The following is a 26226-nucleotide window of genomic DNA, read 5'->3' as shown; positions in this document are numbered from 1 at the left end:
CTTTCAAGATCTATAGAGTCTCACCCCTGTGTAGGAAGTGCTAGATTGTTAGGGATCAAGGAATGCCGGAAGGAAATTTGAAGTACTGCATAAAAGAAAACCCAGCCCAAGGAATGCATTAGCGTGATTGTGTATAAAGCAACGTCTCATTAAAAAAATCTGAATCGAAAATTTAGTGGTTTTAAAAATTTGCGGAAAAAGTCATGGCTCACATATATTTCAATGTGAAACAAATGTGGTGATACAAATTTATTCTATCACCTCCACACTTTGGTTGCAATTTAATCCTTAACCTAATCCACAATAGACACTTCAATATTAATCCTAAAACTTTGATCCTTACCCCATTCCTAACCTTTAACCTTACCTAACTCTGACCCTAACACTAATCCACACAGCCTTCTTCACCCCAACACTTAGCACCAGCCTTATAGCTAATCTATCACTAACCCTAACAGTACACATGATCTTAACGCTTCCCTAACCCTAATCGAAACTCAATCTCTAAACAAATCCTGTAGCCTAGCTCTTAACTTTAACTCTTACACCGTCCCGTACTCTAACCTTTACTCTAACTCAGGTCCTCAATCTAAACCTAATCTGAACCTAACCATAACCCTATATTTTACATTAGCTCCACCCCATACTCTAATCTTATCCTCATCCCTATTCTATTCTTCCCTACCCTAACCCTTCCATTATCTCTCCTATACCCTAATCCTAACTCCATTCCTAACCCAAACTGTACCCTAACTCCTAGATCTAAGATTTACACCCTTCTGTACTCTTACCGTTTCTCTAACCCCAGGACTAAGGCTAAACCTAATAGACCCCTAATGATAACTTTGCATGAGCTGTATCCCGTACCCTAACCCCATCCCCATGTCTTGCACTACAGCTTATCCTAGCCCTAACCATTCCCTTAAAACCATCACTCTAGCCCTTAAACGAAACCTAATTCAAGTCTAACTACACATTTCATAGTTAACAGGGACTAAATTGACTCTTTTGTTACATAAATTCTAATCACACTATTTGTTTTTACCTTAACTGGGGGTGTAACAGGGCCCCAGCAGCCCCGCTGTCCAGGGGGGATTGGCTACCAGATTTACCCATACTGGAGGGAGCCTTTCAGCCCCTACTGATGTGAGTGTGGGGAGGCCCCTCACATTTTGTTACACCACGGACCTCAACATTTTTATATAACAAACTTGCATAGGATTTTTTAACTCCAAGCCACTAAATGCTTTTGTGAGGTTTGAAGGTAAAATTCAATGGACATTATTGTGTTACATCTCATTTGTTCTGTAACACTTTCTATCTCACCCATCCTTCTCAGGGCATTTTTTTAAATAAAGAATTTAGTCTGGGGATGAGACATCTACCTCTAAAGTTAATAATCATCTAAAGCAGAGTGTCAGCATGTTAGTTTTCCATCAGCCCGCTTGTTCCTGGGAGCTCCACCAGAACGTGCACCAATACTGCTGCTGTTCTTACCTGCCTCCTAATGAGAGGGACGCAACACCGACCCTTCCCTTTCTCCTCCCCTGTCAAATATGTATAAACAGAGGGGCCGCACAGCTGAATGGAGCCATGGGAGACACGCCCCTACAGGAAGGCAGGGATGTAGCAGGACTCATTGTTCAGCTTCAACACAGTCAATTTTTAGAGTACATATGAACCTCACAGGTTGCAATTATCACCAGTGTCATATGCACTTATAATAATGCTGGACAGAGTTACGCAAAGGTCTACATTGACATTCACAAGAGAGGGTAGCCATTGATATAGTATAGGTTGAAGCTCACTTACTTCACTGCTTTATCTGCTCCATAATTCAATGTTGTACTTATTCCCTCTGCCGCTTTTGGTTTATCCACAGCTTACCCTGTTAGGTGCCTGCTGGTAAGTGCCCATGGACCTTGTGCAGATTGGACCACCCGGTGGTATTTTGTGCCCGATGTTGGTAAATGCAACCGATTCTGGTACGGCGGATGCCATGGCAACAAGAACAACTTTGCTTCTGAGGAAGAGTGTGTAAGCGCATGCAAGGGTGCTGCTGGAATGAGTGTGGAGCACACCTATGAAAAAGAACAAGTGAGAGTGGAGCTGACATCACAAGAGCAAGGGGGAAGGCACCGAGGACATCATGCCTCCCACCACCACACAGAGCACAGGGGTGAGGTTGAGCCAGGCATTCAAGACACGGGACGTCACCACGACAGAGACGGGTCAAGGAGGATCATTTATGTGGATGGAAGCCAAGGTGGGAGAAGTGAGTCCCACCACACTGCCAGTGAACAAGAAAGGGTCTTTGATGGCAGAAATCCTCAGTCTGGGGATTATGACCGAGCTATTGTAGAGACTAGGATAGCGACTGGAGGAAGGCAACCTGGGCCAGGAGAGGTCGGCACTTCCGACCAAGCGGAAAGGTGGAAAGTCATCACTGGCCGCCACCGCCATCGTGAAGGCAAGCCTCGCAAGAATCCCTTAGTAGAAGATATGGTCACAAGAGGACAAGAGGGGAGGCACCACGAAGATGTGGCTCCCCAGCAGCCTTCCGTTTACAGGTAGGGTGTTTAAATATCTTATTTGTGCTTAGTGCTTAACAACGTGCCTTTCTTGTGAGCCATACTTTTGCAACGCACCCATTGTGGTGACTCCTGTAGTACAAATTAATTTGTACCTCTTCAGATCTTCAGCACGTTTCCTGTGGATAAAGTTGAAGCAACATGCACATATGCCACAAAGAAATTGAAAGATTGTGATGGATGTCCTGGGGTAGTACAAGCAGGATGCTCTTCATCCACTTCTCTGTTTCTAAATCTAGTAGACATGTACACTTGGTAAAATATCCAGGAACCCATGAATGGCATTTGACACAGTAGTTGTGTTTCTCAGTGCTTTTAATTTTAGTTTAGGTTGTATTAGGCAAATTTTTATTGATAGGGTGCACGTACACATAGGCTTCTTGATGCTGTAGAAAACATAGCAAAGGATAATACGGACTATAAAAAATCTGATGTTGACAGACCAGACACAGGGAATCAAAGAGAAGAACAGGGCGAACAGGCTGGTTAGCCCAAGGTCAGCCCAGACCAACATAGTTAATCAATTAAACAGACTTGTTTTCAGCTGCTTCCTAAAGCTTATCAGATTGAACTCTGGGTTTCACCAGAAAATCTGAAAGTTATCCTATTGGAAATGAGAGTGTGGCCCCTCTCCACGTATGTTAAGGACATGCATTTGTAATATTTTATGCATCCAGTGGGCAAGCAGCTTTTAACATACTAAGGTAGTGAAACATTGAACAATTGAAAGTACCATAAATATCACTACATGTAAAGTGTTGATATTGTTTTTTACATGCATTTAAATGAAATTAGGGCTATGAAGTGTGTTACCTCATTACTAGCAGCGTGCACTGAAGGCACAAATACAAGGTTTTTCAATGTAAATGCTCTGAGGCAGGAGTCTCCAACCTTTTCTGTTTTGAGAGCTACTTATGATCCATAAAAACCATCCCAAGCTACTGATATCTTTAGTGTTACAATAGTGATTACATCAGACAGGATTATGTAAGTTGCTCCCCTATGTAAAATTACCTGCAGTGATCACCTCTGCATCAGGCAAGGTAGCCAGCAGTAATGTAAATAAAAAGGCTTTGTCAATTTGGAATTACTTCACATGGGTAATATTTAATAACCATACCTGAACCTCCCCTGGCACCAAGGTAATATTATTAGTAATATCCCTCCCTAATGCCACATGATTTATCACTCAAATATCGGGCTTATATTTTAGAAATTCAACCATCCTCTTATCAGTCCTCAAAATTTTCGTTTCTAATAAACATTTCTCCATTTTTCTTTACATATATTAATTCAATCAATCAAAAGCTTCTAATTTAGTAGGTTAGACTGGACACAGGAGAGAAACTTCTAGGCAGTTGGAGAGGTACCAGTAGCTCATGAGCTACTCGTTGGAGAAGCCTCCTAACATAAGGCGACATACTGTACTTTACAAAACTCACAAATAAATGAATAATAAACACATTTTAGATACTCGATGATTCACCTTGTTCGAGATTGTACATAGGCAACAGTATTTTAGACACTTGCTAGTCTTCAGATATTCATTTTACATCCTAGAAAAAACAATTGAGTTGCAGGCTTTTTATATTCAACAACATTTGAACACAGTGTCTTCGGAATGGGATTTACATATTTGGGCGCATGCATGCTGCCTTCAAATTTACAAATGGGGGGCCTTCGGCCTGGGCAGAATGTAAATTATGTCAGGTTAATTCACATACATTAGTGAAATTGCATACTATGCTTGTTACATGAAATTTCTGTAACTAGGCTGCTATGTGCAGCACAATCAGAGTGCCTGAACAACCCAAACACAAGGACACATTTCGTGCAAAAATATAGAGCTGAGTGGAGATTTAAATATTTCTTAAATATAAGTAATTTTATGTAATTTTTCTGAAATCTTGCATTATTACACAAACTTTGAAGTTTCGGATGACTTCCAGAGAGGGCCTTTTCAAAATGCATTCAGAATATTAAGTAAATCGGTTGTTAGTAGGGCTCCTCAGATTTAAAATTTAAAGTACAAAGTTTTGTGAGGTTGACAGATTTCATTAAGTCACAAACGTTTTCAATTTTGCAGAAATTTCAGTGAGGCTGAAATTTTTCAATACTTTTTTTCTAGAAGAATACTGCCACAAAGATTTTTTTACCTGCAAAACCTACTTTCTGTAGCATATTTCACCTTATATTTTTGTAATACTTTGCAACCTTTGTGAAATAGCTCAATTTATATAAAAATTCACAAAAGGCATCTTTGAAAAATTAGCACACCCCTAATTTTTACCATATTTTTCCAATTTAATATTACATGTTTCTTGCTATTTTGCACTTTGAATGACGTGTTTTCAAATATATGTTTTATCAGTTGATCTCAGAAGTTGCTTTTTGCTACCCTGTTCACATTCGAGTGAATGAAGCGGAACAAATGCAGTGTTTCAATCCATTGCTATTGATATGTGGGTGTTTCCACACTGTAAGTTAACAATTTCCTTCTCAAGACTTACCCTTAGAGACATTGTTGCCAAGAGAGTTGCATGCAAAATTCACCAAATGTGAACCAGAGGTGATTGTCATTGGAGTAAACAATGTGAGGGTTTGATACTTTATTGTGCCATACTTCACTATCTGTTGAGCATTTGGCATGCCATATTTTTATAAGCTCTGGCAAAACAAACAGGTGTGCACAAATTCTGTTTAGTATGTTAAAGTAAGACCAAGGCTGAGAAAAGAGTACCAAAAAAACTTTGCTTCCTGTATAAAACACATGTAGCAGATACAAAAATGATTGTGATAGTCCCTCCTGTAGTCCAAAGAAAGCACTTCATTGAAGATGGAATGATACACCAAGCAAAGAATTAGTAACAATCAGTACTTAATTTGAGCTTGTGGTTTACAGTACTCGGCACCAGCACTTAATTTTCAGGACTAGCTGTAGTGACAGTCTACCACATGGTGGCGCTGTCTTTCAAATTTTTTGATGAGCAAAACAACAATGTTTAATAAGTCAGTATACATTAAAAGGATCAATAGCTGCCGCTCACACCTTTCTTATAGCTTTGGGTGGCCTGAAATAGTCTTAATTGCCACACTTACAGGAGTGTGATACTTAATCGTTGAGTTAAGCCTGTCATTGACTGAGCTAACAGGGGCAGTGGGTGGAGCAGGCTGCAGTAGCCTCCCGAGAAGGGCCCTAGCACTTTTAATTTTTTTTTTTTTTTTAAGTAGGCACTGATAACGATAGGTCACATAGATAGCTGCTTGGCAAAGTCAGACCTAAAAAGTGTGTGCTTTAGCTATGACTGAACAAGATACTAGAGTTTTGAAGAAATGGTGGAATTGGGTCCGTGTAGGAAAGTACCCCTTTTTGACATGTTCACCCCACTTTTTGCCATGTATATGGTGCGATTGTGACTGAAAGTGCACTGGGTTCCTGCTAACCAGGTCCCCAGTGCCAGATCTCTTTCCCTAAAACTGTGCAATTGTACCCCAATTGGCAATACCTCTGGCACCCCTGTAAGGCCCTAGTAAATTGTACCCCTGGCATCTACCGCTTGGGTACCAAAGAAGGTACTCAACGGCTGCAGCATGTATTGTGCCACCCTCAGGAACCCCTCACCTAGCTCATGCAGACTGCCATTGCAGGCTGCATGTCTTGGTTCAGCTAAAAGTGAAAACACACCATAGCACACACCCTGTGTGCCATGTCCCCTAACACTGCATGCAATATATGTAAGGCACCCCTACAGAAGGCCTTGCAGCCCTAAGGCAGGGTGCATTTTATTACATTGCATGAGCAGATATGTTCCTGCTATGTCTTTGTCGATTCTTAGACATAGTGAGTTAACAGGGATCCCATTTTTAAATATATGTGCTGGACACTGGTCAATACGAGCTCCCTGGGTATATGCTGGCTTCACTGGAAATAGAGATGTTTGGTATCAAGCATATTGTATTAATAAGCCCTCACTGATGGCAGTGATAGATTTATCAACACAGGCACCCAGAGGGCACCTTACAGGTTCCCCCTGAAAACCTACCATATATCCATGTGTGGACTGACCAGTTTTAGCCAGCCTGGTGCACCACCAAACATTAGTCTGACTCCCACCGCCCCCTGCCAAGGTGAGAGCCTTTGCTCTCAGGGTGGTCATAAACTAAGCCTGCTCTGGGAGAGGTGTTTACACACCCCACCCAGCAGGATGACCTGCAACTCTGCATTTCAAGGCCAGGGACTTCAAAGAAGCCTACTGCCCTTACACATACAGGAGAGATGCTGACCCCATCGCCCCCCTGCCTATTTGGCACTGGGACAGGCAGGAAATTTAGTATTCAGAGAGGTGTGTTCACCCCTCAGATCAGTCCCACCCCCAAGGTGAGCTGCCTGATGGAGACACAACACTTAGAAATCCACCTTCTTGGAACTCTGGGACAGGGTTATGTCCAATCCCCACAGGAAGTCGACATATAGAAGGTGTAGTGACCCCAGTAATAAGTAACCCATTGGTTACTACTCTACACTCCCCGAAACACCCCTAAATTCAGTATTTAGTGGAGGCCCTGGCACAGGGATAGCAGATTCCTGATGACCTACAAAGGAGAAGTTCATTCCAGTGCTGCAAAAGCAAAGCGCAAGGAAGAAGCACCAGGCTAGGCCCCCAGGCCTGTCTGCTGTGTTCGCCGATTTGTGCCAAAGTCGCCTCGTCCTGCAAGTTGCTGTGCCTCCAAAAGCTTGGGAGGGATTCCTGCCTTCAACAAAGACCCAGGAACTCCCATTGACCAGCAGAGCTCCTTCCCTGCATCTTGCAGGCACCCTAAGACAAATGCGAGAACTCCAGATCATAGAAAACCAGACACCTGAAAGCAACACGGTGCCCTTACCGCCTAGCCCGAGCAGGCATAGTGTGGTGCAAGGGGTTACAAAGTGGCGCAATGCATGCATTGCGTTACTTTGTAAATATGGCGCTGGGAAAAGGCCACGTTAGCGTCAAAAAAATTACGCTAAGGCGGTGCAAAGGGGCTCCTAAATATGCCCCTTGGTATTTTAGGTATTGAAAGACACACATTGTCAGAGCCAGTGTTGAAGACGTGTTCCGAAAAATGCTGGCACTCATTTTTCAAGATACTGTGGACCACATTGATGGGACAGCAGCTGTAGCAGCTGTCACATAGACGTCCTGTCAACCATGCCATGATCTGGCCCTCACCTGGCTGAGCTTCTAAACTGTTTGTCAGAACTGAGTGCAAGCAATCAGTTTAGATACTGTTGCAAAAAAAAACCACAAATTGCACAAACTGTTGCAAAAAACAACACAAATTGCACAAAATATTCCTTTTATTCCGAGGAACTGGAAAAAGGAGTGTGAGACTAAGTTTAAGTTGCAACAGAGCGAACAGGGGCTGCTGGGCCTCAGACAAGGGTCCTTGGTCAGTTGTCTCTAATGGTCCAGAGGTCTGTCCTACTATAGCTCTGCATATTTCCCCAAGTATAACCCCTTCATCACTTGACTGTCAGTGGTAGCAATGGCAGGCATCCACAGGTTTCTCAGGAGGTTTATTTATTGTATTTATTTTAGTACTTGGTATAGCGCACAACTCACTTCCAGAAGGAGTATCTCAGCGCTTGCGATGCCAGGCACAGGTAGGCAAATCAGACAAGCCTTAAAAGCCTGGAAGTCAGAACAGGAGCGAATGTGTAGAGGGAGTTTATTACAGTGGAAAGGGGCTAGGTAGAAAAAAGACCTGCCACAGTTTCTGACAGTGTGAATACGCGGGGGGTGAAGAAGAGCCTTGTTAGATGACCTCAGCTGCCTGGGGGAGGGGTTGGTATTGTCTAAGTATGGAATGCAGAAGGACCGTCTGAGCTATATAAAAGGCCTTATGTGTCAGGCAACAGAGTTTAAAAACAGTACGTTTTCTGATGGACAGCCATTGTAAATTTTTCAAAGTGAGCACAGATGGGGACCGCGGAGGGTGGTTACAGATGAGGCGTGTTGCGTACCACTGGCCGCTTAGCCGGGAGAGTGTCATTGGCGGCTACCAAGAGAGCATTCCTGTAGGCCAGCTGGCTCACTATGAGTGCTGGAACCAGGCTTTTCCTGGATGTGGAAGGCAGCTGGGGTAAGACTTTTTTAAGGAGCCTCATGGTCAAGAAACACATAGCACAGACGGAGTTAACGTAATCTATCATAGATAGCATGTGGTCGGTTTTTTCTCCAAGGTTCTTCACCATTTGTTTGGGCATTCGACATGCCCAAGTTCTGGGGGCTACCAGTCTGCCGACCATTGATCTTGGGCCCTGCCAAAAAGTGCAATTTTAAATCTTGCGCTATTGAGCTGCAGACAGTTTGATGCCATCCAGTTGGCAATTCCTGTGAGCGAATTTAAGTTTTACTCTGACTGGATCAGGACCGAAAGAGAAAAGAAGTTGCATGTCGTCTGCATATGACACGATCTCCACACCACATGATTTTACAATCCGAGTCAGGGGTACTACGTAGGTGTTAAAAACTGTGGGGCTCAGACATGAGTACTGAGGTTAGGATTCTTAGAGCTCAGAACTCAACAGGCACACAGCAGCGCAATAGCTGATTGTCCAACATTTATAATACAAAAGTACTATAGTAAACTCAAAAATGAAGTACTACACACTACAAATCAGAGGTATGAATATCCACTGGCGGTGGGCCCTGCACCCACGGCTCAAGGTTCTCTTCACTCCAGTTTTCATTAACTGGACTGAGACATTGTACAACAGGTTACCCCTCTCTCTCAGAGTTGGTGCACTCAGTTTCACACTCTTAGGGGCTGATTTATATCTTGGGGCTACAGATACTCTGTCGCAACGGAGTATCTCTACTGCCAAGATAATGGTCCACCCACTCAATTTAGATGCGGGCAGACGATAGATTTAATCACGTCAGAGACTAATAAGGGTGTTTTGAGCGGGAAAAGTGCCCTTTTTTAGTGCAAAAATGTTTTGCACTGCTGGGGCGTACCATTGCAAATATCCATAGGGTTTGACACAAAGCCCGAACTATTTAAAATAGCTGGATCTGCATTTGTATCAAATACCTAACACACAAAGCAGGACTAAAACACTGGGGAAAGCTTAGCAATTTGTATGGATAGGATAATCTTCCAGTAGCAATCCTAAGCTGGGCAGAACACACTAACCTCTGCAACATGTCGCAAGGTTGTGTGTTGCTGAAGGCAGTCTTGGTAGAGTGCCATTGCCAAGGATGTCGCTGCGAGCATGCCAATCTTAATAGACGTGCTCCCTGCTGCGGTGTCTCCCATTGGTCAATGCTGCACATTTGCCTGTTGTACTGCGTTGAGGGACAATGGGGTAAATCGAGCCCTGCATGTGTGCTGAAGTGCACAGTGCACACTGAATATGTGGGATGCTCCTGAATTTGTCTAGGCACACGGATTTGCACTGGAAGAATAGGCTTCCCTTACAAATCTTGTACCCATGCAGAGCACACTCACCTCTGTACTATGGCAACAGACTGTGCGTTGTGCATGGCAGCCTTGTTACAGCACCAGGACAGGGGATGATCCCTGCAACAGAGGCCAGATGATGGATGCAATGCTTGAATGAATCTTAGCCACTGGCAATCACTCTGGGCCTCATTCCACTCCATCATTTCCCACCCGCATGCCACTATAGATAAAAGCCACACTTCTACAAATCAGTACCGACTCTGCGGCTCTTAGCGACAGTCTGTCCCAAACTACTAGACAAGGCCCCTTCCTGAAGGAACCACAAGCCACCCCAGACCAATAGGTTTCAAGCTATACCTCACTGACAAGGCCTAGCAAGGCCTAATGGTGTGAGCGGTCGAGTCGTTTTGAGATCTCAACATAGCAATATTTAGTGCTAAGTTTTGAAGGAAATTGTGCATGAACAATTGACCTGCTGCTTATGTTCCTCCCTATTCTCCTCTATCAACCCTGGCCTAGGTTTTGTGCTTTAGTTGCTGCCATATATTTGCAGAAGCAGGGTATCGTGAGGGCTCATTTTGTATGTAGATGTATTTGGAAAGTTTCCGTATCTTTCTTTCTCTACCCAGACCTGTGGTGGACAACGTAGAAGCCTCCATGCTGGAGGCAGACCTGGGACAGAGCATTCGTCTGCTGTGCAGAGTCAGTGGCTTTCCAGTCCTGAAAGTTGAATGGTCAAAGGATGGACAGCCAGTTTCTTCTACGAGGTACACCTAAACTCAAATAAATAACTGTAGACACACACTGGCTCTAACTAGAAACAAAGGCCAGACGGAAGTCTTTTTCAATGATATGCTAAATTAAAAATAAGTACATGTTGCTGTTGTTTTCTGTACGAACCACAAATTATTCAAAATTTGTCAGCTTGTTAAAGAGTCGGATTTTGCATCAGGTAAAACATTAAAGTTTTGGAAACTTCAGATTCATCTTGTTATGTACGTTGGTATAGCCTGTGGAAAAGGGATTCACAGCGAAACAGAAGGGACAGTCTGTTTTCTAGCAGCATTTCTTGAACACTGTTTGGTCCACCTACTTCCTGACATGGAACAGGCTTCACGCACAAGACATATCACAGTGGAGTACAATGATTACAGCTGGGTTGCCACAAAACCCAGTAAATGTTAGAAATTTGGTACCATGAGCCTAAGCTCAGAGGTGGACGTCTGCTCTATAAGTCTATTTTAATATGAATGTGGTCACTGGTTGCGAGTACTTCCTTACAGACATATTCTAAGTCATTCATCTACGTCCTTTCAATTCGCCTTCCCTTGTCCCATTGTCGCAATGGATACACCTCATTTGGAGGTTTGAATCAAATCAGATTTAGAAGGTTTACAAGCAAACAAAAACACTTGCACAAGAACTGATGAATTGTCTCTCTATTATGTTTTAGCACCTGGCCTGACTAATTACTGTGCATGCTTCTCAACTACAGCTTGAATGGGGCAGATGCCTCCATCCTAAAATATAAGAGCAAAGCATATGAGAGATACAGAGACATGAAGAGAGAGAGAGAGAGAGAGAGAGAGAGACCCAGATTTAAGAAACGTGGCTCTTCATTACATGAAGCTCCACTTTTCTTGCGCCCCATTGCGCCCCCCTAATGCCACCATGTGCGTGCCGTATTAATGATATGGCACACTATGGCACACGTTAGGATCAATAGCGTCATAATTTCTGACGATATTGTGGTACTTTGCAGGAAGGTTTGCTGCTAATCCTGCAAAGTACATAGAGGCGCATTCTAAACAATGGTGTGCCTCAATTTAATGCCTGTACTGAGCATTGCACCACTTTGTAAATTTGGCGCTGCGTTTTTGCCAACCTAACGCCACATTAGCATAAAATAAAATGGCGCTAATGTGGCGCTAGGCTCTTCTTAAGTTTGAGCCAGAATGAATTGTGTTTCTTTGACATATGTGAACCAGAAAAGCAACACGTCCACCAGCCACGGTCATGGATCTCCTTGTTTGCTATTCCTTATGCCACACAAATCTATTATAGTGCCAGAGGCAGTCCAATGGGAGCCACCTGTGACTGCTAATTGCCAGCTCCAGGTGAGCAAGTTGGTGAGACAATGAAAGGAGTAGACTGGCTTATCATGGAATTTAGATATTTTGTATCAAGGCCTTGCATGTAAACTAATAGGTAGGGCTTGACAGAGGCCAACTGGGCCTACTGAGAAATCTCCTGATTTCTCTGGGCATCAGGCTAACTCTGGCCCAGAAAATCTTTCTAATGCCCCCCTTATTTTTTCAATGGACATTTATTGCATGCCAATGGTCGTTGGTATGTCTTGCCACATTTTTACCCCATGTTGTCCTGTTGAAACAGAATCCTTGGCCACACTATAACCTGGGCAGAATAAAAGAGTGGAGAAGGCTCTTGGCTGCCTGTGAATAAAACAGCAGTCTTGTTATTTTTCTCATGATGCTGAATTTGTGCAAGTATATGATGTATCTGGATGCTTGGGCTATTTTTGGATTACCAAAGAATAATACAATACTCATTGTATCTTACCTCTTTCCCATCTGCTTTACAATGTTTCCATGTGTCTCATGACAGGCACAGCTACCAGTCTGACAATTCTTTGGTCATCAGTCAAGTCAGCGTTGAAGATTCTGGGATCTACACCTGCTCAGTGTCTAATGTGCAAGGAGTGGAAAGACACCATGTCCACCTAAGAGTTCAAGGTAGGTCCTCTCAAATGGCATTTGTCCTTTTTTTAACAATAGGTCACTGCTTTTTTTTTTTTTTTTTTTTACAGGATCACTCTTGAGCTTCAATAAGCCTCTTGTCACTTGAAAAGGGGGCACTCAGCAACGAATGTCCTGGAGCCCCTCCCCCCCTAAAGAAGGGAAACACATATTTGATTGTCAGGAGAGAGTTAATAGTAAATTTTGTTGCATAAATGAGATTCTTCACCAGGAAACATTTGTAACATTGCACAGTCTTTTCTATGGGTTCTGGGAAGGTCAGTAGTTATGGGGCACATCTATGGTGGGCACTGAAATTTTACACTGGTATACCCATGTCTCAGGTATTATGCCACCCCAACTATATCACCACGTTACCCGCTTTCTATACCTGACTCTACCAGTGCAGCTGCAGCACACCATCAAGGCATAATCCAGAAGGTGGTGAAAGATTTGGAACTTAGATGTCGATAGACATAATGCTCAGACATTTAAAGGTGGGCAGTAATAGGTCAGGCACCATTAATGGGTGGCTGACACATCTGCTCACCACTCTCGTGCCACAACCAATTCAGTGTGCATGAATAGTGTTTTTCTTTACCATCCAGCTGTTCACCAGCCCTGGGTTTGGTAAAACCCATTAGTTGGCACTGCCACTGATGTACATCTGTGAGAATAGCTCTCCGCTCTCCTGTTTAAGACCATGTGCACAAGGTTTTGGCCTGTCTGGACTGGCTGGGTCTACTATTGTCCCAGATGAGAAATGTACTCAAGTAACACATGTTCTCTAGGAGATATTTCCAGGCATGTCAGGTACAGTAGGCCTTTTTTCGAAGATAGAGTGCCCATTTGGGCTTGTCCTTGGGGTTTAGAAAAGATCAGACAAGTCTGCCAAGCCATGGCAGACCTATTGTCACTACTTTTTCTCACCCAATTGTTAATGCCCTCAGGGCAAGAGACAGTTTGAAGAAAAAAATGCATTGATATTGTAGTAGACGTTAGATACAGTTGTGCTAAATAAACCCCCTGATCTTCATTTCCATATAGAAAATGTAGGAGAGTTAAAATGATGAGAACAATCTGGAAAAAAAGAACAATATCCTTGCACCCTCTGGGGTGAAGATAGACCACCAAATGTTGTTCTTGAAATTATTGAACCTGTTAGCAATCACAAATGTTCAAAACCCAATGGAAATCTTCATCTCACAGTCTTTTACTAAAGTTAGGGTTTCTTCAGAAGCATATGTGCCAAGAGAAACTTAAAATTATTCCTTACGATTTGATATGTCAGCCTTTTGTCCTAAGGTCAGATAAGAGAAAATGCCTTGGAATCTGCCCAAAATCTCAAAGAGCTCAAACACTCACACCCAAGGAGGAATCATATTCCCAACCCACAACGTCAAATGTGAAAACAACTGGCCACAAAGTCAAATTTTATTTTCTAGAATGGTGCCTGGTAGGAAGCACAGGTTTGGCAGTACATCCTTAACTAGGCAATCCCTGAGGAGGAGCTTCTAGTTCCACTGAGCTGCAGTGTCTAGGGTTCGAGATGTGGCGTTGATGATCCCATGCCACATTGAGGAGAACATGTTCCAGGGGCCTAACGCACCAGAATACCACATCACAGTGGAGTCAGGGAAGGAAACGGGGGGTCAGATTTACTAAGAAGTTACGCAAGGCAATGTAGCAAGACAACCTGCTGTGCTATGTTGCATGACAAGAGAGAGCAGGAGTGCATCATATTTACTAAGAAATGACGCATTCTTGGTCTCTCCCTGTACTGGTGCACTGCGTGCAGCCTACCCCCAACCTAGGCACTTTTGCGCCATGGTGCAAGGGTGCCTGCATTATTGGCAGAATATTTTTTGTGCAGAAAGGAACTGGCCTATAGGGCAATCAGGCAGTTCCTTATATGGGCTGAGCTGACAGGTCTGCTTTTGGACCATTTTATTGGTTGTTTGTGGATCTGTTTTATGGGCTGCTGGGCAGTTTTTCTACAGTTGATTTCCTTGCTATTAAAACAAACATTGCATGCAGCAAGCTCAAATAAATATGGTCTTCCATATCTTGCAAACATTTTCACAGCACAACTTCACTTAGTTAATTCCAGTGGCACACACCACAATATTGAATTGATGTAATTAAAAGTGTTAAAAGCTTTTTCTCACTTAAAATTCCTATTGAAAAGGTACAAAGATACAAAGATATGGACCACAGAAAGGTAAGAGGGTTAAGTGGCAGTCCAGCCAACTGATACAGTACTTCATCCTTCCACCCGTAGGGATGTGAACAGTCACAGATGCTTTTCTAAGTATGTTTACTTAACTGCTGCAGCGATGGTACTTTCACATGAATTGTACTCCACACATATTTCAATCAATGTGAAAAACATGTCTGACAATAAATGGAAAATGTAACCTTGTGTTTATTAGCAGGGGATGCAAGATCAAGGGAAGGTGCAAGAAGCCAAGATCTTCCTGGCCATGGCCGCAGACATAGAGTTTCTACTGGAGAAATAAAGACTGGTGATGTGTCTACGTCACATGCCGGCTCTGCCGTCAACCAGCAAGGTGGTCGAGTTGCCCAGTCGGGCTCCAGGTACTTGTGGACTCTCCCTGACCTCAATGGGAAGATCATATCCTCTTTTCTTTACGTGTTGAGATTTTTGTCTGGCTGACTTCCTTCCCACTCCATATGTCAGAGATTATCTACCCATCTCACTTAGCATTTTCATAAACATCTACATTTATCCCAGCAAAAACTGCTAGTATGTGTAATGACTAGTATAGAAAATACCACTCTGTCTGCTATAGATGGCTTGGAAAACCATTGGTCAACAGAAGCCAATTAAACCCATGCCATAACAAGAAGAGGTGCTAAATTTGTCCTGTGTCTTTTGTTCCAGGCTCAGTGCGGGCAGCGATGGGCCAGATGTGGTTGATGCAAACCTTGGGCAGCGCGTGAGACTGTCTTGCAAGATGAACATCTCCCCTAGTCTTATGGTTCAGTGGCAGAAGGATGGAAAACCACTGTCCTCTTCCAGGTAAGTTATATCCTCCTCCAGGTTGGTTAAACATCTGAAGATGCCTTCTAGCTTAAAGCGTGAGTACCCCAACTTTCCTGAAGAAAAGGTGAGCCATATCTTCAAGGAACTTCAGTGTTTGGAGTGTCCAATCTCTACCTCTGTTTCAGCTGCTGCATATTCCTCAAGGGTGATGGCATCAAGCATGATTCATAGAGCATAGGTGTGACAAGTGTTTGTGGGTGTTCAAGAGGCATTGAAGTACATGGCATCAAAGGAAGTGAGTGGATTGTTTTCAGTCAGTGATATGGATTCTCATGACCGCCAAGGCCATTCTAGAACCCTCTCCGCTGCTTTAACATAGTTGATCTGGTACATGAACGTGACACTGAGTGTTGTTGCCCATTGTCAGTGCTTAATTTCTAGAAAATAAGTGCCAGCCCTGATGTATCACCTAGGATGAGACTGCAGTTTGCATCACCCAGTGCCCCTGCCAGAGCTACAAAACTCTAGTGCCAATGACCTGTGCGTGCTTCTACAATTATGTTTTAGTGCATATTGAACTGCTAAAACTAACATGCTCCACTGAAAATAAGCAGACAGCGCTACCATGTGGTGGGCTGTCTAAGAAAGTGCTGGTGTCAAGCACCAGCAAACACCGGCACAAATTAATCACCGGCCATTGTAATTCAAATTCTATTCCCTTACTTATTTTGTGGTGCCATATTATTTGAGGCACGTTATACACACTCGAGACCTTGAAGAAAAGTTACACTGATGGATAATTTTTTTATATGCAGGCAATGCAAAAGCTATTGTTTCTGTTCATTTTTCTCTGATCTCAAGCATCCCAGCTAATATTTTAAATTAACAATGTGGAAGGTTATGAGAACAGATGCGGAAGACCGCTTAATGTAATACTATTTTGCACAAGGGCAAGACATTTTTAGGGGAGAGAGAAAACAGAAATCACAAATATGTTTTCATTTAATAAAGAAAAGCCAGTGTGCTTATCCATCTTTCTATTTTTGTTGGTTCTGGTGTTGTGAAAATGTGCCATACATAGGATTCTTTACTGAACCAAAGCGTCCCCAACCAATCATTTTCATGGAAATCACTGGAACAGCAACTGAAAGCTGAAACTCTAAATTTGGTCACTTGTTTCAAGACTTGTATGCATTTACAATCTGTATTTTGACAGCCGAACGATATGCATACAGTGCATGAACCTAGCATCAGCTGCGTTGGTCCCATTGCTTCATCTTCTTGGAGACACATTTTAAAGTCTATTTGTCACAGGAATGTGTCTTCTTGCACATTGGCCTTCCCATGCTTGAAATGTAGACTGTTGGGATGTTGTCAGGGACATCAGTATTATTTGCAGCCATGAACATTAACTGTTTTTGCCGTCAGCTGACGGCCTTAACCACTTTTAGGCCCATATTTATACTTTTTTTGCGCCGCGTCGGGCAAACTTACAAAATACTATTGTATTTTGTAAGTTTGCGCCGCTTTTGCGTCAAAAAATTACGCAAATGCGACGCTAAAAAAGTATAAATATGGGCCTTAATGTCTGCCCCAGAATGATGGACCTGAGCCAAAAGTGAGGGAGCCTAATGATGTCTGAGTGCAAGTAACACTTGTTGACTCCTGACAGCACGCGCCAATACAATTACTAGTGCCCATCACATTTATTCAGGGGTGTCCTGCATGTGAGATTTTCAGGATAACTTCTGGTTCAGTTCATGGTTCCATTTTGATTTGTTATGTGTATTTATATCATGTGGATATCGTGAAAATCAGTCATGGATCAGGCCCTCCTGGACCTACATTTGATGACCCTCCCCTAGTCTTACCAAACACAGACAGACAGGCCTCTGACCTTGTGTGCTTCAAGTTCCTGCTATGCACGCCCACTCACTTTCAAAGGCAGCAGGGAATGCTAGACTTCTGATTGGCTGAGCCCAATTTAGCATTTCTGTTTGTAATTGTTTTTTCTGTGGGGCAAAAACACATTGACCCCTCCTTTCTGGCTTAAAAATAATATTAAACTACAGGTAAAGGAACAATACAGTAAGCGAATAACAGAAAAAATATCCAACTTAATTTAGACATAAAAAGGCTAGGAAAATAGAAAAACTACTGGTGGCTCCGTAAAATCAAAAACGTACTGGGCCATTTAAAAAAATATTTCCTGAACAGCCTTTAAAATTGATTACCGCTGTACATGGAGTATTACACAGACAAGGATGGAAGCTCGTTGTACATTGTAAGCCCCTTCATTCTGTTTGCAAGCCTGATTAATCGGACAGGTTTCATAGATAAGCAACCCAATATTTGTGGCACACTTTATCTTTCACAGGTATTTACCTGGAGATTGTTTGTTAAGGCATAATATTATGAAATCAGAAAATATGACATTCCTTCCATTCATTCTTTCAATGCAGTGTCGACCAATCCCTAGGTGTATAGGACCTTCTGTTTGAGATGTTTATTCTACAATAACATGATCTCTTTAAGTGCACGACTGCTTCTAGGCGCTGCCTCCGCACTCAGTCAAATAGCTAAAAAGCTACATATAAATGTACACAATTTCTGTAGCTCATGTTTCTTCTCCCAGTCGCCTTGAAGTGTTGATTGCTGCATTAGTGTTGTCAAGGAGCAGGTTGGGGGTCTGGTTTAATGATTTTGTCAAGATAATTTCTTTCCAGTTGTTGTGCTGTAAATTACTTTTCTGTTATTCCACCACTTTGTGTCTCATATGTACTTCATGAGAGGGTGCATGAGCACAGTTTGTAACAGTAGATATTATCTAATTTTTATAAAAATCATAGTGCGAACTCGAAATAGTGCCCTATCGCTTGTGGGAAGGTGGAGAGGTGACTCTGGTAAAAAGAATACTCTTATGAGATGCTTTGAAATGAATACTAAGGACATATAGGGAGGCATAGAATTACTCTATTTAAAAAATGGTCAATTTTAACATTTAAACTAGATTGGGATATTACTAAACATAAGATTGAAGGGGACTAAGGGCCTGATTTATGAATAGTTAGCGTCACCTTTGCGTTATTTTTTAACGTAAAAGCGGCGCAAACTTACAAATTATAATTATATATAAAATATAATTATGTTTTGTAAGTTTTAAAAAACATTACGCTAAGGCAGCGCTAACTTTTCCTAAATCAGGCCCTAAATTCTAAAGTTTAGAAATACTTGTGTTGAATAAAGGCCCATATTTCTACTTTTTTAGCGCCGCATTTGCGTCATTTTTTTACACAAAAGCGGCGCAAACTTACAAAATACAATTGTATTGTATTTTGTAAGTTTGCGCTGCTTTTTTGTCAAATAATGATGCAAATGCGGCGTTAAAAAAGTAAAAATATGGGCCAAAGTGTCATGATTTTAATGGGATACATAGCTATTGTGCCTTTGTAACAGCAGTAGGTGTGGATCTGGGTGAGGGGGGGCTTCACTTCATCACTGGAGTACCTGGTTCTCATGAAATCTTGTTCTGTGGCTGCAGGCACAGGCAGCAAGCAGACGGCTCCCTTCTGATCAGCCGCGTCCATGCGGAGGATACCGGCTACTACACGTGCGGCTCCTCAAATGGGAATGAAGGAGATTTCCGGCAGGTCCAGCTAAAGGTTCATGGTAGGTTTTTCCTCCATTGTTTCCGTATTTTCCACTCTGCTTGTCCACCTCATACAAGTTGACCAATCAGTCTATGTCCACAAAGCAATGGAAAGGCAAGCCCACAGTGTCAGATTCCACGTGACAATGGGAAAAGGCCATCCATTAATCCACTGCAGTCCTCTTATTCTGTTTTTAAGTCTGCCTAGAGGAAGCATTTGCATTTATCATCTAAGGGTCTTGTTAAAGTATTGAAACGGTAGCTAATAGAAGGGTCAATTTGTCAGATACCAGGAAGTGCTACCAACAATTTACTATCAAGAGGTCCTAGGATGCATCACTCAGTGCCACAATAGGACACAAAATCAGGCTTGGGAAAAGCTGGATTACCAGACCAATGCTGCACCAAGCACAAGGCAGAAGCAGTTCCAACTTCATTCAATTTATGAAGAGACAACAGACAACCAGATCCATATTGTGCGCAGGATGGAATTTCAAAAGGTGCACGGACGCAAACAGGTAAAGTGTGCCCTGTTACAATGAATGCACTGCCGCCAGGACTTCTCGAAAGAAGCTCTGTGTCTTACAGTGTAGGCAGCATGCCTCCTGCACTTTACAGTGTGGACAGACATCCCTCTGCAGGCAGGTCAGTGAGTTGCTGCATCTGCCTGAAGGGGATATCTGGGTGGAGGTCTCGGGACCCTGTTTTACCCCTCAAGAGGGCCGCCTTCAGGAAGTGCACTGACGGTGTGCCACCTTTTTGTGGCACACTGTGAGTGCACCTTCCAAGGGCCTGTTTGCTCTGTGCCCATGTCTATAATATGGCATGGGTGCAGATGCAAAGAGGTTCTCTCATTTGCATGGGGCAATGCCCCCATGCAAATGAAGGAACCCTCCCTAAAGATAGCATTAGCACTATGTATGTACCAACGCTATCAGTATTATAGAAGGGGCTGCACAAACCTCAGTGGCTCCTGTAACTCCATTGCACCCTGGGGGTCACAAAGCGGGTGCACATACCCTTTGTGCTGCTGAGTCGCACAAACTGGAGGCACACGTCTGTTGTGTCCCCAGGGTGCACAAAAAGGGTACACACACCTGTTGTTCCCCCAGGGCACAATGTATAAAACATCCCCACAGTTTCTAAGAAATTGGGGTATTAGTTGAGAAGTCTTTGCCCACATAAACTTGGGCTCTGAGGGCGGGGTGGGGGGGGAACATAAGTCTGGTAGAACAAAAGTGAGTGTTCAGCAACCAGAGTGTGGCTGCTCAAGAACTGTTCTGGCATCCTGATTCCCTCCTTTGAAGTGCACCCCAAGTATCATATGAAAAACCCCAGCAGACTGGTCAAGCAGGTTCTGACACTCCAGCAGGACTAGATACTGGGATATCAACACTGTGTCACAGCGGCGCACTTTGATTGGGGCTGGTCTTGTTGAGGGGACAAAACAAAGTTGCAGGCTACTTCTGTGAGTAACAAGGTAGGCCTCTTTGAAGTTAAACAGGTTCCTGGACCCAACCCACAAGCCATCCTGTTAAGGGTACACCTGCATCTCCCCCACACCCATGGCCTTTGTCCTTGTTCTGGGAGCATGCTCACACCTTTACACATCAATTCAAATGATAATTACTTACTGGCAGATCTGGGAGAGCACAGATTAGCCTCCAGGGACTTGAGACAGGGCAAAGGTAACTTAATAAAAAATACCTCTCCTTAATAGTTATAGAAAATCTGATTTCACCATTAATTCTTATTTTTCTAACTGTTTCGAACCCAAAAGTAGCATTATTAGATATAATAATGTAACACACTGTTTTCCTATGGACTAGTCAGCCTTGCTACAGTGAAAATAGCTTTCAGGTCTTTATCACTCTAAGGCCATATGGAACAAGACATTTTGACATGTCCTACTTTTACATACTTTGGGGCACATTTAAGAGCCTCTACCACCTCCTCATTTTTTTTTACGCTAATGTGACCCCCAACGAGGCCAAAATCGCTGCACCAGATTTAATTGTAATCCCTTGCGCCACATTATAACTGCACCAGGCATAATGAATACAAGGGGGCACCCCTCATTAGGGGGGCCGAAAAATGGTGCAAACAAATCTAAAAGATTTCTTTGCGTCATTTATGTCGGCATTTTCAACACCTGCTCAAAGCAGGCGTTACAATGAGGCTCCCATTGTTTTCAATAGACCACCTAAGTGCTTTGCAGGATTAGCTTCAACATTTTTGATGCTAATCCTACAAAGCGCCAAACTAGAGTAAAAAATGTTGCTACTAGTTCCCTAACTACCGCCATGGTCTGCCGTGTGTTAAATACAATGCGCACATGGTGGCGTTAGGGGGGCGCTAAGGGGCGCAAGAAAAGTGGTGCTGCACGAGGTGATGCACCACGTTTCTTAAATCTGCCCCTATGTATTCTGACATATGGGCAATTGGGCCTACTTAGGGGTGACTTTATTCATGTTTAAAAGGAAGGGTTAGACCTGTCGAAAGGATTTTTTCCACAGGTTGCATTTGCACTTTGAAACTGCACAGCCAGGCGTTGATGGTAGGCCTGAAAACAGATTTGCTGGGTCACTGCAGTGATCGGCACAATGGGTGCTGAAGCTCACTAGTGGCAATGACCTACAGGCCCTGGGTGCAATTTGTACCATGTACTAGGGGCTTATATGCAAGGTAAATATGTCAGATGGGTGTATACCCGTTTCAGCATGCTACAGGGGGGATCTTAAGAACTTTACTGCTAATTATAAGGAATAAAGGGCCAGATGTAGCAAAGGGTTTTACCCATTCTGTGTCTATGGGAAAATGTGTTCGTACATATGGCCCAAAGTGTGCAGAGGTCTATGGCCAGCAACCAACAGCTAATTAGGGTTCAGAAAAAAAAACAAATGCAGGGGTGACCCTGCAGGAAGGACAATTTTTAACACGGGTCTTCCTCAAGCTCTGGAACATGTGATTCGTATAAATGGGAGAAGCATAAAGGGCGGTGCTAAACTGCGCGTAAGCCTCCCTTTCTGATTGCACTAAACAAATTAGTATTGTTGGAACCATGTCTTATATAAAGTGGGGAACTCGAGTACCACAAGGCCCTGCAGTGTCTCCTACCTGGTAGAATGCATTCATGTGGCCATTGGCAGAGTTGATCTCCCAGCTATCCATTTACAAATGACCTGAAAATGCACAAATCCTTTGAAAGCTGGAGGAAGAGTAAGCAAGATGTAGAAACATCAGTGAATATCTTAAACTTGTTCCGAACAAAAGTGTGTTACCTCTGCTTAAGCAGGTCAAAAGTTAGAGTTAACTTGCCAAAAGAACTTGGAGAAGTCTCAGTCCAGAAAAATAACAAATCTTGGGGCCATATTCGTTGGATATCTTTCCTTTGCCCCAAAAATCTATATTATTTTAACACTCATTTCCCATGATGTTTATTATGAAAGAACTTCCTCTTCTAAATATATTGTCAATTGCTAACCTAGGGGTTCCTGGTACTATCTCGCTTATGGTACTCCCAAAGTGCCACTCAGAAGAGAGATGTAGAATGTGCAGAGGATTCAGAATCAAGATTCCGAACTCCTCCCTAATCGGAAGACAGATAAACGCACCACACCTGCTCTTGAACCCTTCCATTGACTCCCATTAGGTCAGAGAACTAAATACACAGCCTTCTGCCTGGTGAATAAATGTTCTTGGGCAGTGGGCCAGAGTGCCTTGAAGAAACTAGTTCCACTATAATCCACCCCAAAAATCTGGATCAAGATGAAACTCACTGAAGTCACATTTGTTCTGTCTCACCAACCTTGGCAAGCATCAATGAAGAATCTGAAAACAGTACTGTTGAGGCAGATTACCTAACCATGCCAGTACATATCCCCCATCAAAAGGGCCTGGGACATCAACTTAAAAATTCAGACTGGAATACCTCTGTGCCACAACATGCCAGACCTTTCCCTTCCAATTCTCTGGCAATCTACAGCTGCTCCCAGCATCAACGGATAATGGACTAGCTGCTAAAACACTGCAGAGTACTCGGTGGCAATATATGATCATGTAGGAGCTACAGAAAAAAAACCTTAATGAAATTAATCAAGCATTTTGTAAGTTTGCCCCACTTAAGGGGTATGGAATGTGGACAAATGCTTCATTTATAGTATGCAAGATATGTGCTACGCCATGGCAGTCACATGCCATGGCAGCCCACTGGGAAATCTCCCACCTTCCTTGTGTCCAAACACCTCCTTGGAGCTACTTATTTCTGCCTGGCTAAGCATGCAGTAAAAACAGTGATGTGCATTTAGTCTGTACTGATAGTCGTGTTTACCTACACTAACCATATAGCACTAATAGGGAGTATTCCTCTGTACGATGTCCCTTTCTGCTTCGCAACACTAAACACCTGTTTCAAAACTGAACTGTTTACAGTCTACTTTTGTGCTATATAATACTAAACAGCTGGTGCAAAAGTGCATTGTTTACATTCTACTTGTGTGCTATATAACACTAAACTCCTGTTGCAAATGTGCATTGTTTACAGACTACTTGTGTGCTATATAATACTAAACAGCTGGTGCAAAAGTGCATTGCTTACATTCTACTTGTGTGCTATATAACACTAAACTCCTGTTGCAAAAGTACATTGTTTACAGTCTACTTGTGTGCTATATAACACTAAACTCCTGTTGCAAAAGTGCATTGTTTACAGTCTACTTGTGTGCTATATAACACTAAACTCCTGTTGCAAAAGTGCATTGTTTACAGTCTACTTGTGTGCTATATAACACCAAACTCCTGTTGCAAAAGTGCATTGTTTACAGTCTACTTGTGTGCTATATAATACTAAACAGCTGGTGCAAAAGTGCATTGTTTACAGTCTACTTGTGTGCTAAATAATACTAAAGAGCTACTGCAAAGGTGCATTGTTTACAGTCTACTTGTCTGCTATATAATACTAAAGAGCTGGTGCAAAAGTGCATTGTTTATAGCCTATCTGTATGCTATATAATACTAAACAGCTGGTGCAAAAGTGCATTGTTTACATCCGGTCTGTGTGCCCGATCAAACCAAGCACATAATGCAAAATTGCATCGTTTACAGCTTGTCTATGTGCCAGATCATACTACATGTGATGAAAAAGTGCATTGTTTACAGCCTATCTGTGTGCTAGATCATATTAAGCACTTGATAAAAAAAGTGCATTGTTTACATCATGTTTGTGTGCCAGATCAAACTACCCACATAATGCAAAAGTGCATTGTTTACAGCTTGTCTGTGTGCCAGATCATACTAAACACATGATGCAAAAGTTCATTGTTTACAGACTAAGGGCCTGATTACGACCTTGGTGGACGGGATTACTCCCACACAAACGTGACAGAAGTCCCGTCCGCCATTTTACAAGTTCCATTATATCCTATGGAACTTGTAAGACAGCGGACGGGATATCCGTCACGTTTGTGACAGAGTAATCCCCTTTGCCAAGGTCAAAATAAGGCCCTAAGAGCCTGATTTAGATTTTGGTGTAACACTGTGATGGAGATTCTGTCCGCCGAAATATGAACCCCATTATATCCCATGGGATTTAGATATCGGCAGATGGGACATCTGCCACCGTTGCAATGGAGTAATCCATCCTCCCAAATCTAAATCAGGCCCTTAGTACAGGATCATAATAAATGCAGAATGCAAAAGTGCATTGTTTACATTCTAAGTGGCAATGCAGGTTGCCAAAGTGGGTTATTTTCAGTGTGACCATCTGCCTGGCTGCAATAAGCACAGAGCAACACATTTGAAGTGGCAGCTGTTAATGCATTTGGATGCACTAAACACATGATAACATGTGCAGTGTTTACAATCCCTTCGCCTGGCCAGCAGTACTTAGCACCTCACGATGTAACCTGCACACTGTTTACAGCCTCTCTGTGAGTCTTGCTGCAATGGACACAAGCTACAAAAACAAAGAGCATTGCCACTGTCCTCAATAGACATTAGTATAGTAGACCAAAGGGAGGGGTATAAGTGGCAATGTCAGGGCCTGGAAGGATGGAAACACCCATCAGAGCATGCATGCAGGTGATGGTGGAAGAGATGCTGAGAAGCTGATATATGGACACACATTATTAAAAACCTCCCCTTTTAAGAAAGGAGAATATCCTCACAGAAATAAAAAAATGAAAGATAAGATATTCAGCATTTTTAACATAAAAATACATTTGCACGTGGTGCCTAAAGAGTTAAACGTCTTGGGGTGAGAGAATGCGATCATAGACCTGTCCCTTTAGTTTAACTCTCTTCTCAACTGGTTTATCTTGTCCACCACCCCTTGCCTCATTCTTGGCCAGTTGACTCAGGCTCCACGTTTGCCCATCCTCTAACCACACCACAGTCTTAACCTACTTGAGTGATTGGACCCAGCAACTCTGGTCACCCTTCCTACCAGGGTTACCCTTAGCAATGCCCGAAGCATACCCACGCTGAGGAACTGCACCCCTCTTTACACACTGGAATCTCCCACTTGAGGGGTGCTCCACCTATAAAACCGCTCTGAGAACCCCAAGGGTACAAACTAGCAATCAGTTGTGCGCAGCAAAGTTGCAGGCATGATTGACAACTGTACTCAGTCACATTACAGACAAGCATTGGCAAAGCCAACAGGGCTTGCATTTCGAGTCCCGACTAAAACATAAAAAAAAAGTCTGCCGCACCGAGAACACGAAACAAAAAATGATTGCTTTCCATTCACAACGAATCTACGAGATGAACAATTTA

At 42.9% G+C, this 26226-nt stretch overlaps 1 protein-coding gene across 7 annotated transcripts in view; it reads left to right on the top strand.

The window, feature by feature from the left end:
- PAPLN (papilin, proteoglycan like sulfated glycoprotein) overlaps positions 1 to 26226 on the top strand; it is a 330912-nt gene that overhangs the window by 296051 nt on the left and 8635 nt on the right. For 4 of the 7 annotated variants that reach the window (XM_069208930.1, XM_069208925.1, XM_069208927.1 and 1 more), the window contains 6 exons: positions 1883 to 2570; positions 10670 to 10807; positions 12666 to 12793; positions 15229 to 15394; positions 15702 to 15839; positions 19345 to 19472. In XM_069208930.1, the coding sequence (XP_069065031.1) occupies positions 1883 to 2570; positions 10670 to 10807; positions 12666 to 12793; positions 15229 to 15394; positions 15702 to 15839; positions 19345 to 19472 (1386 nt within the window). The remainder of the gene's footprint in view (positions 1 to 1882; positions 2571 to 10669; positions 10808 to 12665; positions 12794 to 15228; positions 15395 to 15701; positions 15840 to 19344; positions 19473 to 26226) is intronic. The other 3 variants (XM_069208926.1, XM_069208929.1, XM_069208924.1) reach the window with 1 other exon arrangement.

This window comes from Pleurodeles waltl, chromosome 9 (assembly GCF_031143425.1).
Source record: "Pleurodeles waltl isolate 20211129_DDA chromosome 9, aPleWal1.hap1.20221129, whole genome shotgun sequence".
Lineage (NCBI taxonomy): Eukaryota > Metazoa > Chordata > Amphibia > Caudata > Salamandridae > Pleurodeles > Pleurodeles waltl.
The sequence above is the reverse complement of the archived record's forward strand: the minus strand, read 5'-3'. Positions and strand labels throughout refer to the sequence as shown.